At 40.2% G+C, this 15,953-nt stretch overlaps 1 protein-coding gene across 1 annotated transcript in view; it reads right to left on the bottom strand.

The window, feature by feature from the left end:
- The window catches only part of LOC146640141 (C-myc promoter-binding protein-like), a 94,901-nt gene that overhangs the window by 32,745 nt on the left and 46,203 nt on the right, over positions 1 to 15,953 (bottom strand). The window contains exons 10-18 of the mRNA XM_085350219.1: positions 15,380 to 15,555; positions 14,858 to 14,958; positions 13,873 to 14,088; positions 10,191 to 10,336; positions 9,906 to 9,944; positions 4,120 to 4,253; positions 2,288 to 2,420; positions 1,639 to 1,845; positions 884 to 1,012 (exon numbers count right to left, since the gene is read on the bottom strand). Of these exons, the coding sequence (XP_085206345.1) occupies positions 884 to 1,012; positions 1,639 to 1,845; positions 2,288 to 2,420; positions 4,120 to 4,253; positions 9,906 to 9,944; positions 10,191 to 10,336; positions 13,873 to 14,088; positions 14,858 to 14,958; positions 15,380 to 15,555 (1,281 nt within the window). The remainder of the gene's footprint in view (positions 1 to 883; positions 1,013 to 1,638; positions 1,846 to 2,287; positions 2,421 to 4,119; positions 4,254 to 9,905; positions 9,945 to 10,190; positions 10,337 to 13,872; positions 14,089 to 14,857; positions 14,959 to 15,379; positions 15,556 to 15,953) is intronic.

Here is a 15,953-nt window from a genome sequence, read left to right as displayed (position 1 = left end):
TTCATCCTGACACCTGCGGGTGATCGCACACCGTGTCACACAACCTTGGGGGTAAGCCGCAAATGTCAGCGATGTTTTCTTTTATCTGAATCTGAGTGTCTGTTTGCCATTGTAGCCATTGCTACAATGAAGTGCCTCTGCTTTGTGAGTGCCACCAAGAGACAGATGATTTTTACTGACTGTGCAATGAGCACAGCAGTGTGATTATCTGAATGCAATTATTTATGCGACTGCTTGTGAATCATGAATAAACAATCAACAAGGTTGCAATCAGTATGCCTTATTATCATCCAAATTCCTAAGCTATGTTTATCCAGAAGATCAAATTTGAGAAACTGCATTCAATCTGGGGCTTCAGAGGTCACTCAGAGGTCATTTCCTCTCTGCATCTTAATCTTTGCTTTTATTTATTCCTTCAGTCATATTAAATATGACATTTACTAAAACAAATACTTTTTTCATAATGTGGCCGGTAATCTGATTGATTTCTACAGTAACCAATTCTCCAGACTTTTATTACTCTGCCTCAGTCTGCACATTTATCCATCACTGCTGACAAAAAACAAGTTTCTTATTTGACAGTCGCTCTATAAATTGCCAGTTGGCTGTCATTGGTGTGTCCATGCACTAGTTAAAGTTGCAGTAAAATCAGCAGATTATTTATAATGTGCGAACAAAACAGATGGCAAGCTCAGGGGAGCAGGGAGGACAGCAACAGTGTTTGTATGTCCCAGCATTCACGTGGATCCGTTAGACAACGCAGAGCAGTTGATATCAGTGAGAGTCATAGCCTATCCATTTTTAAAACAACAAAGTGTAAATTTGTTGATAGATTAATTTCACACAAGTTCTGCCTTCATTATCATCAGCAGTACCACTGTACCTTGTTATAGTAACCATACGTTATGGCGTTGGGGTGGACTCCAGCCTTCTTCATCTCAAAGAGGACCCTCACTGCCAGGACAGGCTGCCCATACTGTCCACACAGCTGCATCAGAACCCGGTAGCAGACCTGCATGTGGATTGTTTGGGCAGAAATACTACAGACTGAAAAACAGACTGTGCAAGTGTGTTTGGACATCTTGAATCAAAAGACTGTAAACAAAATCTGCCACTGTTTTTAAACTGGATGTGATGAGTGAGGAGTGGACGACTGTGTAACTGAGGCTGGCAACTTTGTAATCACACAATCGAGCAATCAAGGATATCTTTTTTTTATACTAATGGTAAATAAATGGTAAATGGCCTGTATGTGTATAGCGCTTTTCTAGTCCGTAAGGACCCCAAAGCGCTTTACACAACCAGTCATCCACCCATTCACATACACATTCACACACTGGTGATGACAAGCTACATTGTAGCCACAGCCACCCTGGGGCGCACTGACAGAGGCCATGAGTACCATCACATGAAAAATTAACTTCATGCTGTATTCCACATGATCTAAAACTAGCAAATGAGTCTATAAACTCATCAGAAAAGTGTAGACTTTTCTTTCCTTCCCGACAGTTAGAGAAAATACATGTTTACGGCACTTCTGTACTGGCTTCACTATTTAGATCTGGAGGCTTTGTCAAAGTTTCATACACAGTCTATGATCAACAGTTAGCAGGTAATTTGGGGCAACAGCTGATGTACCTCATCAGGGGGCTGTAGCTTCTTCGCCTGCATCTTCCTGAGGACGTCGTAGGCTGTGCGAAGCGCTCGCACCTTGGAGTGGCACACCTTCACGTATGCTGGCAGGCAGATGAACCACAGGCCGTAGCAGTGACGCAGCAGGCACTTGGACCACAGCTGAGGAATGGATGAGTACTTTTTAGCAATCTTCTGGGCTGATTTGATCTCCTGTGGATGAAAAATAGAAGCAGAAATTATGCATAATTCGGTCTCGGGGACATGTCGAATTCACACAGGAGATAATGGCAAATGAAAATTACCTACGCTACTGTCTCATGTCAGAAAAAGCTGCAAGGAAACCATGTCAACAAGACAAAAACTTCTACTTGCATCTTTTTTAAATCTGTGGATTGCTTGAAGATGTTCAGTACTGTGTGCTTAATTATCAAGTATCAACTTTAAATACTGACTCTACAAAAGGAAATGTTTTTTGATGGTCTTACTTGCTATCAGCCTTGTAAAATTTTGGAGATTCTTGGAGCATGTTTGGACGTGTAGGTAAAGCAGCATGTATTTTTGCCTTATTTATAAGCATAAATAAATCAGTATGGAAATCCAAATGAACCCATAAATTGCAGTGTTACAAAAAACATGTTTCTGTTGTGCTGACCTGCTTGGTGCGTCTAAACATGGGGGCAGGGCTGGTGGGACAGCTGTGCCTGGCAGCGAGGCGGGAGGAGGGCGTCTGCAGACCCTCCACGGGGTCAAACAGATCTAAACTCAACACTGGGAAACCATCATACCTAATGAAAAACACACATTCACACATTAGTGAAAGAGGGCACACAGTTATTTACATGCATACAAAGTGGGTTGGCATCCATCAGGCTGGAGCCTAAACACCCTGTGGGGAATGGTTGCTTCCAAGGTTAGAGTGACATCAATACAAAACCTTTTTTGTAATTGTCTACAAAGAGAGCTAATAAAAAAATGTGGAAAACTGCTGGTCATTATGGATTATGATTGGGACATAACTTAAGTGCTTCTGAAAAAAAATAATAAATTATTCAGAATGAGGCATGACTGCAGAATACAAATATTCAGCTCCACACGGTCCAGCAGCAGAGTTCAGTCTTGGTCCTCACTTTGACAGCTCAACTCCTGCTGGTCCTCAGTCAGCTATTGAAAAGAAAGAACTAACCAAATTGAAACTTAATCTATTGTTCAGATTTTTCCCTGCTGTTAGCTGTGAGAATTTCCAGTTCATCTCAAGGAAGGACATCTAGTAGGAGGATTGTACTCAGCAGCATATTTGTATGTCTTTCCAAATTTAAAACAAATATTACTCGTCATTTGTGCACAACATTCGACTTTGTTATTCAAAAATGTCATGCAAACAAAAACATGCAGACATCACAGAATGAAACTAGAACAAAATACTATATACACCATGTGCACAATTATTAGGCAAGTGAAAGATTCATTTTACTATGGAACAAATCCAGTCCTCTCAGTCAAGCCAAATTGTTAATAAACCTAAAAACCTGAATGTTTAACAAAGGAAATGTTACACACTCTTTTGTTTAAAACCCAAATTTTCCCGTCGTACTTGTTTATTTTCATTTTGTACAGGAAAGATAACACATTTAATTAGCAAAGATAAAATAGGCAGTCAGCCTATGGATGAAAGATGACTGCCATCAGCCTTTCATCCATAATCTGTCAATTTTTTTGTGCAGCAGCAGCCACAACCTGCCAAATGCTTAAAGAGGTATACTGTCTTCCCTGTTTGTAAATCTTAAGCTTCAGAAGGGCTAACAAGGAAGAGGGCTGTGTCATTATTATCATCTTTGAGACCTTTACTGGGTAGCCAAGCGCTGGAGTACTTGTTTTCATGCAGTTCAATGCACCATCATATGTACTCAACAGTCTTATTAAATGCTGCTAACTTTTTTCTGTACCACTGCTTGAAGAAAGTATCCTTTAGGACCTGGCAATAGGTTTGGGAGTTTATTTTAAGTTCATCTTCAATGGTGCAACTAGCTCATCCTTGATAATAGCAGCCCAAACCAGTGCACCTCCTCCACTTTGACTCTTAGTACCCTTTAACCATTCGTGATCGAGTTATGATCCCATCTATCTGGTCCATCAAGAGTCACTCTCGTTTCATCTGTCCATACAGCCTTTGAAAAATGTGTCTTCAGATATTTCTTTGCCCAATCTTAACATTTCTAACTTGTGTGTCTTGTTCAGTGGTGATCGTGTTTCAGCCCTCCTTACATCAGTCATGTCCTTGAGCAATGAACATCTCGTAATTCTGGACACTCCAGGTAGATTGCAGTTCTGGAGTACAGTGGTACTAGAGGATAATGGCTTCCTGGTAGCGTCACGTTTAATCCTTAAGTCTCTTCCAGTTAATTTGCATCTATTCTATCTATCTATCTATGCACCCCCATTCCTCCATTGGAAATGTAACTGTACTTCCATAAGTACAGTTTGTACCTGTAGCATAGTGGATGCTCCTCTCCCTCGGGCAGAGGAGGCAGCTCTGGAGGCGTGATGAAGACTGTGTGCTCACTACGCTGGGATTCATCAATCTCTATAAGCCGGGTCTCCTCCGGCCTGTCGCTGTCCACCTGCAGAAAAGAAAACACAAACATGAAGGAATGTGTGCAGGTCGTGAGACTGTGACCTGTCATCTATGACACCTGAAGGCAGTATGAAGCACCCCGTCTGACAGATCGGAAATTCCATATAGATCTTGATGTTATGGCCTATAATAAGTCTTAGCAAACATATCTTTGCCCAGTATTATTCCAAAACAGCTGATTCTGTTGGCAGGATTGTTACAGAATGAGTGTCAGAGCTGAGGAATGATGACAAAGAGTGACCTAGATTTTACTGCTTCCCTTTCCTTGCTTTTTTAAAGGATTATTTTTATACTTACGTTTCATTAGCAAACTGTTTAATGGCAGAACACAATATGACATCTGAGTGGAAAGTATCATCAGAATTGTTGTTATAATCATTACAACATACCAGAAGGGACTCAAAAATAACTATAATTACTGTTAGTGGTTTAAATGCCTCATTTCATGACATTCAATGTCATTTTAGCCCATTAAGGAGCTGCTCTTCAACTGAGTTGAGAGTCTAAGGGATAGAGGTTGTAATGTAAAGTACAGATTTTGAAGCCTTGTGTGTCTTAATATAACAAGGATACAAAAATAAAACTGATTTAATGTGACTTTGTTAAGTATTGGTGTTCTTGTTCAATTGTATGTCTGTTGTATTAGTGAGCAAATCCACTGAGAGTCTCAAATTCCTTGCTTGGCCAAAAAAGCTGATTTTGAAGTAAACAATGCTTTGAAAGTTTGAAAACTTGGAAGCTAGTTAAACACTGACATTTTTTCCCTCCTCATCTTTTCCATGTGTTTTTACTGTTTTCCATTTGGCTGAGGTCAGTGTCACTACAGCTATCATGAGCTGATACCTGGACCCTACAGAGATTGCACAGGCAGTTTAACTCCTCCAGCATGGCACATCGATACCTGCCAAGGTTTGCTGCCTATCCCAGCACAGTCTCAAGACTCCAGTGCTGGGACAGTTAATCAAGGAGAGCTGGACAGGGCCGTAGGAGGTCCTTAACCCATCAGCACGACTAGTATCTGCTCCTTAGTGCATGAGGGAACGGGATAAGCACTCCCAGAGTCCTACAAAAGGGACCTCCAGCAGGCACGTGATGTGAATGTTTCTGAGAAAACAATCAGAAACAGATATGACGTTCATAAGGGTGGCCTAAGGACCCAGTGTTCTCACTGCCCAGCATTGACCTAACTGGCATTTGTCATAGAATACCAGAATTGCCAAGTCTACCACTGGCGCCCTGTGCTTTTCAAAGATGAGAGCCTGAGCACATGTGACAGGTGTGAAAAGGTCTAGTGAAGCCGTGGAGAACATATGTTGTCTGTAACATAGTTCAGGTGATGGGTCAGTGACGCTCTGGGGAGGCATATCCATGGAGGGAATCACAGACCTCTACAGGCTATGCAATGGCACCTGACTGCCATTAAGTACTGGGGTAAAATCCTTGGACCCATTGTCAGACCCAATACCCAATACTTTTGAGTATCAGCAAAATTGACTAACCTGCTGAATCATTTTTCACTTTTGGGGTATCCTTAAATTCAGCCCTCTGCAGTTTGTTCATTTCTATTTCTATCGAACAATGTGGCATCCTTTCATTCCTAACACGTTACTCAGTCCATATCAATTCCATATTGTGTAGCAGCTTTATAATATGGACTGAATATTGTGTTTGCAAAATAGAATGGACAGATGGATGCACAGACAACCCAGAGGGCTGTGGGCGCAGAAGCTCAATAAATACAGAGTAAAGATCACTCATCCCACGCAACAAGGACATAAACTCAGTCAACACCCTCTCCTCCTTTATATATATCAACGGACACTGGAACAACTTTTCTGTGCAAGCCATCACCTAGAACAACAGTTAGTTCAGTAGCTTTCTATTCAGTAACACTGCAACTCAATTTACAACTCTTACAGGGTTAACTGAACTTAGAGTCAACATCTGTTGTGGTCTGTGTCTGGATTTATCTGACATAAATGGTTTAAAGTAAGAAAAGATGAGGCAGAAAAAACAGGTCATTTGTCGATTCTTAATGTTCGCCTTGAGGCAGCTGCATTGTTGCAAGCGGCAAGTTGATTTGGCTGAAGTTATTCCCCATTTCAAAGTGAATACAAAAAAACATTTCTATGAAATCTGATTATTTTGGGATTGTGTTAATGCATTCACTATCTACATATATACTACCTTCTTTTTCTTTGAACAATTTTTTCATAGCATACTTCAGCCTTGGAAGACCACCTGATTTATTAATATACAAGGACCATGATCAGTTTGATTTACACATTGAAAGATGAGCATATCATGCCAAAGTCAGCTTAAGGTATAAACTGGCTCTATAGAATCTCTCATAACGGTTTGTCCCACTGTCAGTCTGTTTGGCTCAGATACATAGCAAGGAGACTACACTCAGCATTTGGTGTTATGTTATTGTAAGGCTGAGTTTCCAAGACCATATCTACAACCGTATCTCTTTATCGAATGATAAAAGATTATAAGTGCCCACTGATGGGGAAAAAAAGGTGTTCTGATTTTTATTAATGAGGCCAGAAACAAATCTATGTGGGCAAATGAAACAACAGCATAATGGTCCTCATTTATCATTTTCATCAGTGACATTTGGAGTTAGTGCAAAGATTTTACTACAGCCATACTGGTAGGGCAGACAGATAAGACAAAGTGAATCTTAAATCAGAGGGTCTGAGCTTTATGGTGGATTTAAAACACCCAGTGTCACAGAGGGAAGCATCGTAAATTGAGAAGTGCTTAATGACAGGCTTTGGCGCTACAGGCAATGATTTTCTTCAAGCTGGAAAGAAGGGAGGTGAAGCACTTGCTTAAAGTTCATAATTTAGTCTAGTTATTCAGATGGTAATTAAAGTTTGATAACAACCTCAGTCAAAGCAGTGGAGTGTGGGAGTGTCTCTTCCTTAGTGCTGTCTAAAGAAGGCTTTCATTATTCTTCTTTTGTCCATTAAAGAACATCAGAGGCCAACATGATTTTCTGTGCTGCTTCTATGGGCACATTTTAAAACACAGGAGTAAAAGCAGGAGCTGTCAGTTTTTCAAGGGTTTCTACAAACCCCCTTAGGTAAGATGTAGATGAGAGAGTTTGGTAAGAGTATAGCGACAAACCCAGTGGAGAGGGTTTTTAGGATTTTATATTGCTTTGTACAATAGCAATGCTGCTAGCATTAGCCATGTGGCTAACCATGATTAGCAATACAAGTCAGAGCATCAGTGTTCCCTGCCAAGCAGCTATCCAAACATATCACCACCCAGAAAGCAGAACTTGTACTTATCCAATTCACATCCAAATTATACTAACTCTGTGAAAAGCCAAGAAGTGTATTTTCCCAAAATGTCAAACAACTTCCTTTAAATAAACACTCTGTGACTTCGATGTGGCACCATGCTCCCAAGAGGTTCTTTCCGTCCATATTTTGGATATTTTGAAATTCTGCTGTGAACTGTTTCCAGCTATAAAACAAAACATTCAGGTGGCAGGAAATCGGGGTATTATAAAAACTACTGGGAGCACGTATTTGCAGACACACTCCACATTCAAAAAGTAACATTAGTTTTTACCAAAACCCTGAACAGTTTCAAATTCACGGAGAGCTGTCTAATTAGGGCATATGGACAAATGTTTCAATGTGATGAATAGATGAGAAATTTAGAAAAAACTGATTTATCAATCTCTACATGAGCAGTGCTTCTTTAATAATGTGTATACCTTTTAAAGAGTTACTGTTACCGAGGTCTTAATACTGCATGTAATACTGCATAGAATCCCATGACTCTTTGTTTGATATTATCTTTCTTGCATAATTACTACTAGTGTTTTTGTCTTTTGGATTTAATTAGTTTTGCTGCTACAGCAAACATCTTGCCCTCAGGGATGTGTAGACTTTAACCTTATCTTCATGTATGGGACTCCTGTGTGTGGGCTGAGAGATGCACTGCGTTTTGTCTCCTAGAGAGTAGATAACGTCATCCACATTGCCACAGTGCAGAGACAGTTTAAGGGATTTAATCGCCCGTAGAAGTGACGCACAGGCTGCATCAGGAAACACAGGCTCCAGTGCAGGTCTGGATCCTGGCCTCTGTATTCACTTCCATTTTGTCTCAATTACAGCCAGAGCACACACACACACAATGCAAGGACAGCAAAGACTATTTCAAAGTCAGTTATAAATGTCACCTGCAAAAACCAGTGACCCAAAGATGCGACTTAGGAAGCAAAGCGGTTTGGTAGTCTTTAAAACAGCAAACACACAAAACTGAACCACAAATATGGTCTGATACGGGGACACACCCCATGAGCACATGAGGTCAACCTACTCAAAGTGCTCCCAATGGAAAAAAGGAGATGGACTGAGAGCAACTCCGAGTCTTCACACTGTCACACGAAAAAATGTGAGCCTAGTGGAAGAGCAAAGAACTAACTTCAAGCTCTGTTAGCGCTTCAGAAATCACTGAAGCGCTAAAAACCCTTACTCACTAGACTCATGAAAAATTGAAGGAAGAAATCTTCGCAGAAAACTGCACACATGGATTTTCCATGATACGGTGCATTCACTATCTCGGGACAAATTGCTGTGGCAGCAAATTTAATGTGGATGTGGGAGAATTTTCATTAAAAATAGAGAATGTGTAAAAAGGCTCTACAGCTTGGATCATAAGGAACTAATTTAAATGACACAAGAATACGTGGGTTTTCTAAGAGCATTGAGACAAAGCTGTTTCCAATTATGACTCAAAATAATTTGGTTACATTATGAGTATCATGTAGTAGGTTTGGGCCATATTTCAGTCACAGGGTATGTAGAGGTATTTAGAGATCTGGCTGCTACGATTTTAAGCACCATCATTACATTGATGGATCTCAATTAGACTGGTATGGAGTTGTTGTATTGAGAGCATGCATTGTAGTGCAGCAGTAGCTACTGATGTATCATTCAAGTGAGCGCAGAGAGCTGTTAAAATACAATTCCAAACAGTAAACATATTCTACTTTAACAATACATTGTGAAATTTTTCACTAAAGAAGCTAAAACGTCCAATTTGGACATGCCCCTAGAATTTCCTGATCAGTTTAAATTAAAACTTGTACCATCAACTAGTCAAAAAGTAAAAACTATCCAGAGTGCGGCTAATGTTGGCAGTACTAGCACCAACAGCCTTCTTTCTTTGGAAAGACAGGAAAGTGAACATGATGTTGCACAATAAGCTGTAATACCATTTAGAATAGCTACAGAGCCAAATGTTATCTACTGCAGTTTTTTTTTTAATCCTATTTCTGATGACAGTGAAGGCAGCAAAGGTTAATTGGAAGCCAAACACTTCCTGCAGTTGTCTGTCTGCTAATTCCTCAAATCCATTGCTACAATGACTTCTATCTAAGCTTTTAGGGGTTCTTTTCATTTGCTGGTTGTTTTTTTGTGGGGTGTTTTTTTTTTTGTTTTTTTTTGTTTTTTTACACACCATCATCACACACCATGAACCCTGTTGAAATATCAGGAAGTAATAAGAGTATGAAAAAGTAAAGACCACCCAAGCTTACCATACACCATGCACAATTCCTCTATCTGTAAACAAAATGTTTCAGGATAGGTGAGAATAAAAATAGACTTACCTTGCCTCCTTTATCTGCACCCCGCTCTGAATTGTAAAGCTGTTCACAAGTGGAGGCAGAAAGGAAGAGAGAAAGGGAAACTCAAGAAGGTTTGGTTGAAGACAAGTGAAGTGACACAGAGAAGAGGGAAATCTGCTAACACTACTGTAAGTGGAACACAGTGGGGGTCCACTGAGAAAAGAAATGCCAGAAAAGAAAAGGGCTTTTTTTCCCCCCTCTACTGCATCAAAATGAATATGTATGCATGTGATATAGCATTCTCTTGTATAAAATAAAAAAGCTCACTTTATCCACACAGTCGTCAAAGAAGGCCAGGCTGGCGTCTTTGTCGCTGACAAAGGAGCACTCTTCGATAAAGCGGATGAACATCTGGGTCTTCGTCATTAGGGAGTAGAACTTCTGGTGTGAGCGGTCGCGGCTCTTCAAGAACCCTGAGGGGAGAAACATAGATGAGTTATTAAACATGGTAGTAACCTTACTTTGCCGAGATCTAACATGTCAGTGTAATAACTGAAAGATGATTTGAGATTACAGTGGGTTTACCTTTATAGAAGATCTCACTCTAACTTCTGAAAAATGGTGAGCAGTCACAAGAATAATTTAAAGACTTCTTCAAAAGGTGTGTGAGTGTGTGGTTAAAGAACCCATTATTCTAGAACAAGCTGTATGTATACTGCATCCATTTGTCTTGGTTTGGATAATGCAAGCCACAATGTTGTTAGTGTAATGGCCAATACGGGATGTGCAACAACGTGGTGAAAAACTTCCATAATAGATGCTGAAAGCTTCTAATAAGTCACTGAGTAATAAGTCACTGCTGTTATGAGACTCAGAATAGGATGGATGGTTTCTGGCTCACAGCACGGATGTGGAAGCCAAACACTTCCTGCAGTTGATAAATATTTTAATCATGACCACTTGCAATTTGGGCCTGTTCAGGTCAGTTTCAGGGTAGCCTCACGATACCATTCTCTATGTCCTTCACTACATTTTAAAACATTGGCCTTAAAAATTAGTCCACTTACCGATTACTTAAAAAAACAACAACAAAATCTTTAATGCATTTCAAACTTTTGCTTTTTTGCTTTGTGCTGTCACTGAAATGCACTTTGGATCTGACAATCTGAGTGCCAAATAATTATGTTTATTTAGTTCACATTTCTTCCAGTGACCTTAAAAATGCAGTCCAGTTATTTTTGACCTGAGTTATGACTTCAAAACAACAACAGGGTAGACCCAAAAAAGTTTATTCTTTTCATCTGGACGTAGCGTTTTCAGTTGGAGAAATGTTTCATCATTCACCTGAGTGACTTTTTCATACACATACATTTGCATAATGACTGAAACTAGCACCACTGGTGAACAGTGGGCTGTGAGGTCAGTTGTCATGACCATTGATCAACAACCACTCACCATTGATCAGTTTTGAAGGGATTTCCTAACCTGGATGATTAAACAAGGATTAAGAAAACAATAGGTAGTATCGTCAAAATAATAAAATAATTTCTATGAAATAAAGCGCCACATACTAAATGTCTAAATGCCCCTTGTCTGTACTAGAAAAACTTCTGACCAGTAAGTACGCTGAAATAAAATCAACAAACAGCCTACAAGGCTTTAGTGCTCTCTAGTTCAGGATTACGTTAGGCCCGTAGAGAACAAAAGGAGGTTGAAATGTCTTAAAAGCAGCAGGAAAAGAGCAAGGATTAAAGTTCATTAATGCTCATCAGAGAAAGACGAATATTTTAGAACACCTCTAAAACAGAGTGCCATCAGCACACTGAGCTTGGTGATACCATTTTAAAGAAAATGGATTGACTAGCAGGTGGTGCTTGTGTATGTGTTCATCTGTTATTTAGAAAATAACCTGAACTGAAGTAAAAGTTTGTTTTTTTAAATTTACCATCTGCTTTGCAAATTTGAAAAATCAGAGTAAAAAGGAACACAGCTGCAGCGTGTGTGTAAAAATGTCATAGACACAGATGTTGATTCATATCAACATATTAACATACTTAGTAATATTTTATTGTTGTGGATATTAAGTAAAAAGTGGTCAGGAGTTCAAATGTGATGTACGAGCTGTTACATATTTCTTTGAGTTATTATGTAATATACTGCAGCTTTTCCTGTTTGCTGTATCACATATTTCAGACAGGACGCAGCCTTGGCTCCAGCTATTCTCCAGTGGAGCAGGCTTATCACCCCAACTCACTTCAACTGTGATGCAAAGCAGCTTTCATGGGCTCAGACCCACAGGCAGGATGACAACCCTCTGGAGCTCAGAAGCTGCAGTGTTAACTGACTAACCTTCAGTTTGCAAGCAGCCTCGACCCTTCAACCCGAGCATCTCCTCAAAGCCTAGCCTTCCTGCCCAAACAGCTTCTCTGTGTATTTACTCGGAGGTGGAAATGGACACTTACGAAAGCTCATGTATTAAACAACGCCATCTGTGCTTGAGGCAGGCCAGCTGTCGAGAAGAAGGTGCGACAGATGATGTGGTCTTAGCTTAAATATTCAGAACGTCATTAGCACTAATCATGCATTGTGACTGTACAACTAGGACTGGATAATGATGAAAAAGTAGAGCAAAGTTAACTTTTGATTCTGCGCACCACATTGGATGTTAACAGCCTCAGCTCTGTTGGTCAATTGTCAAGTCAGTTCCCTAGAGCTCTTAGTTCTAAGAAGGCTCTTGTTGGTTGGTCTAGATTCTCAAATTAAAATGACTCAGTAAGTCTCCACTAACTCATTAAATATCCTTGAGATTAGCCAATAGCCATGCTAATAAAATCAATGGGGAAGGCATTGAGAAATACACAATAAATCTTCTTCCCCACACCCTCCAAAAAAATCTGACAAAATTAATAGAGCTAATCTGTCAGGATATGTCACACAATTTTCTTACTTTTTCCAGAAAGAAACTAAAATAATAGTATCAGCATTATTTTCTCCAAGAGCTCAGGCTGGCTTCTGTTTCAAATCGTCAACATTATGGACGTCAGCGGTCAGGAGACAGGTAAGACAGCAAGTGTATAAATCCTTCTGTAAAATGTGGTTAGTGCACTATTGTCAGAGTGATTGGCTCACAATGTGTAACACGCAACAAACTTCTACTAGTTCCAATTAGGGAATCTGGGTGGAAAAGTCTAATTAGATTCTTTATTACTCCACATATTACTAACAAATTTCAGCGGCATCAGCAACAATATTGGAGACAGTGTGGTCACTTAAAGACCAATCACTCTCATATCTTCTGGACATGTACACAATTGACACCATTATGGGACAGTATATTCAAGTTAATGGATGACATCATGGCTTATGCCACCCCTAAGGAACCCAAGACCTTCCTACTGGGTCTGCTACCCAGAGATTTGATACCAAAAAAGGACAGAAACTAGAAAGGCCATAACAAGGAATTGGATTAGCAGAGCAAGTGCTAGAGATTATAGAAGAAATACACTTGATCGAGAGACTAACTTTCTTTCTACGACTCGAAGGACATCTTTTTCCACAACACTGGACTAAATGGCACAATTACAAGCAAAGGCTTGAAGACTGTTATTTAATCCAGTCTATACCTCTTTATTTGTAAGATTCTTGAATAGTGTCCCAATTTGTTCCATTTATATTTCTGATATATTTTTGTTACATTTTTGTTGCTATGGAAAATTGGAAATAGAAAGTTTAAAAAAATGTGGTGAGTGCAGAAAAGTACCATAAGGTTCAGGCTATGTTAAAGAATGAAGGTGGTCATACCAAATATTGACTTCCAAGCTGATTAGAATTAAAGAAACTCTGTTTTGCCCAGTTCTGTACCTCTGAGACTTTTCATGTTTCTGTGTAAGGAATATGAAGAGGCCAGTGGGGTGAGGACACCAGCTAATTCATTCAGTCTGTTTCCTCTGCACATGGAGAGCTGTCGAGAGTTCAAGCTACATGTGGACACTGACATTATTCCTAATACCTTGCAAGTCAAAGAGTGAGCTAGCGTCTGTGGCTTTCTCTGAAGGCGCTTGAGTGATGGGGCGCAAGAAGGAGCGGTAGCCCTTCAGAATTGCTGCCATGAAGCGCAGAAAGGCTTCCTGGATCTCTAGCTCCAGTGTGTGGAGACTCTTCCCACAGCTCAACTCTGACGAATCGCTCATGCTCAGCTCCAGCAGCCCATCTGGTCGGTACTGACCTGAAGCAGGAGGAAAATGCATTTTAGCAGCTGACAGCACATATCAGGATCTTTAGGCTAATGTCAACATAAAGGGTAAATCACTACTTTCAGCTGAGCCAGCTGCATCATTTGCATTTTGATGAAGTGGTTCTGATCTAAGTGCATGTGTTGAAAGGTTTGTGCACAGCTGCAGTATTCCAGTAAGTAATCCTACTGTGAATGAGGATTAGTATTACATAATTACATTTTTTTAATCCTTAGTTGATATCCTTATTTAGAGACTTCCAACAGGGTTAAATGTCTCAACTACAACCTCTGGCATGCATATCAATATTCAGCACTTGTGGCAGTTACTGGCTAGATTTTCAACTTCACTGAATTAGAAAATTAAATTATTCAGATTCCTACAGCTCAAGAAGCAGCAGGTTTCATGTTCACTCAGTGGGTATGCTTCCTCAAACGCGCAAAAAGTTGATAACAATACAGTGAGCCCCACACCAGAGCAGACGGATAATTAGGAGATTATGCTTTGATAGGATTATTGCTGGCTTTCAGATTTGAATGGAGAGCTGGACAAAGGAAAGTGAATGGAGAGCAAATTGTAAAGGCAACACAATCAGTGACTACAGATGATAAAAACAGAAGAGCGTGCAATGTGGAGACCTTAGTTAGACCCTAATTATCATTGAAAGTGATCTTTACCATAAATACATCCAGAAATGAACTAAATAAACGCCAACACTGGATGCAGTTTTACAATAATTTGCCCCACCGCTTCAGCACTCACCATCAACAAGCTGCTGGTAGAGATTATTCAGCACATTCATTAGGTTTTTACAAGCTTTCTTTGGCAGAATCTTCCATGTGAGGGCTCGCTTATCTTCATGGCTAGAAAAGCAGAAACATACACTGAGGCCAACATCAACATGAGCAGTGGTTAGGCCAAGAGGGATTTCAGACCACCCCAACGTTGTCTGGCTGGTAATAAGGCCAAAAATGATGCGAACCATTACTGACCTTACCTGGCATGCTAGAAAATTGCATTCTCGTCATATTAAAACAAGTCTGACACTACAAAAATAACCATTTCCACCCAATCTCTGGCCTGATGTCTAAAGTTAGAACTCATGAGCCAGCAGCTATGCTGTCTGAAAAATAGAGGGACCAAAGGATGTTGAGCTTATAGCTTAGAAGGTGCTGTATGGATCGCTGTATAGAACAATGAACACGGTGAAGATTAAGCTCAGCAAAATTCACTTTCTTACCTAAATACCTACAGCTGTGGGAAGGTTTTAAGGATTGTGCTTACTGGAAGATGGTGTTTGTGTCCAGGTCCACGCAACTGACATCCGGAGGGGGATCATAAAGATCAAAGTAGCGAGAGTCCACGCCTACAATGAACGGACAGGGGGCACTCAACACATCAGCCAACGCCAGGGGGCACAGAGGAATATACGGGCAGGGCCAGTGGAACGGAAAAATCATCTGAGGAGGGTGAAAAAGAGCACAAGAGCAGAAAAATCAGACAAACCTCCTTCAGTGAATTTCCAGTTAACACAGGACTGAGCTATAGTGCACGTGGCCAGATTCACAGTATAGCTGAGCCATGTATAGGATTAAAACAAAACGTGAACACCATCTGCAGTGTTAAGAAAATGTTTGTGACCCCCCATCCCCTCCCTTCTCTATCTCCTTTGACCTCCTCGTCCAGGTGTAACAACAGAATTACGGTGGATACAGGACATTCCACATTTCGTTTGGATTAAGGTCCAGACTTTGGCTTCATCATTCTAAAGCATTATGTTTAACTGTTCTTTGGTACTTGTATGCTTTAGATCATTGGCTCTCCTCATTACCCACAGATGTCCTGAAAATTTCATTTG

Source organism: Diplotaxodon limnothrissa, linkage group LG1 (genome assembly GCF_057381915.1).
Source record: "Diplotaxodon limnothrissa isolate DT_005_m linkage group LG1, D_limnothrissa_male_GT1.1, whole genome shotgun sequence".
Classification (NCBI taxonomy): domain Eukaryota; kingdom Metazoa; phylum Chordata; class Actinopteri; order Cichliformes; family Cichlidae; genus Diplotaxodon; species Diplotaxodon limnothrissa.
The sequence above is the reverse complement of the archived record's forward strand: the minus strand, read 5'-3'. Positions and strand labels throughout refer to the sequence as shown.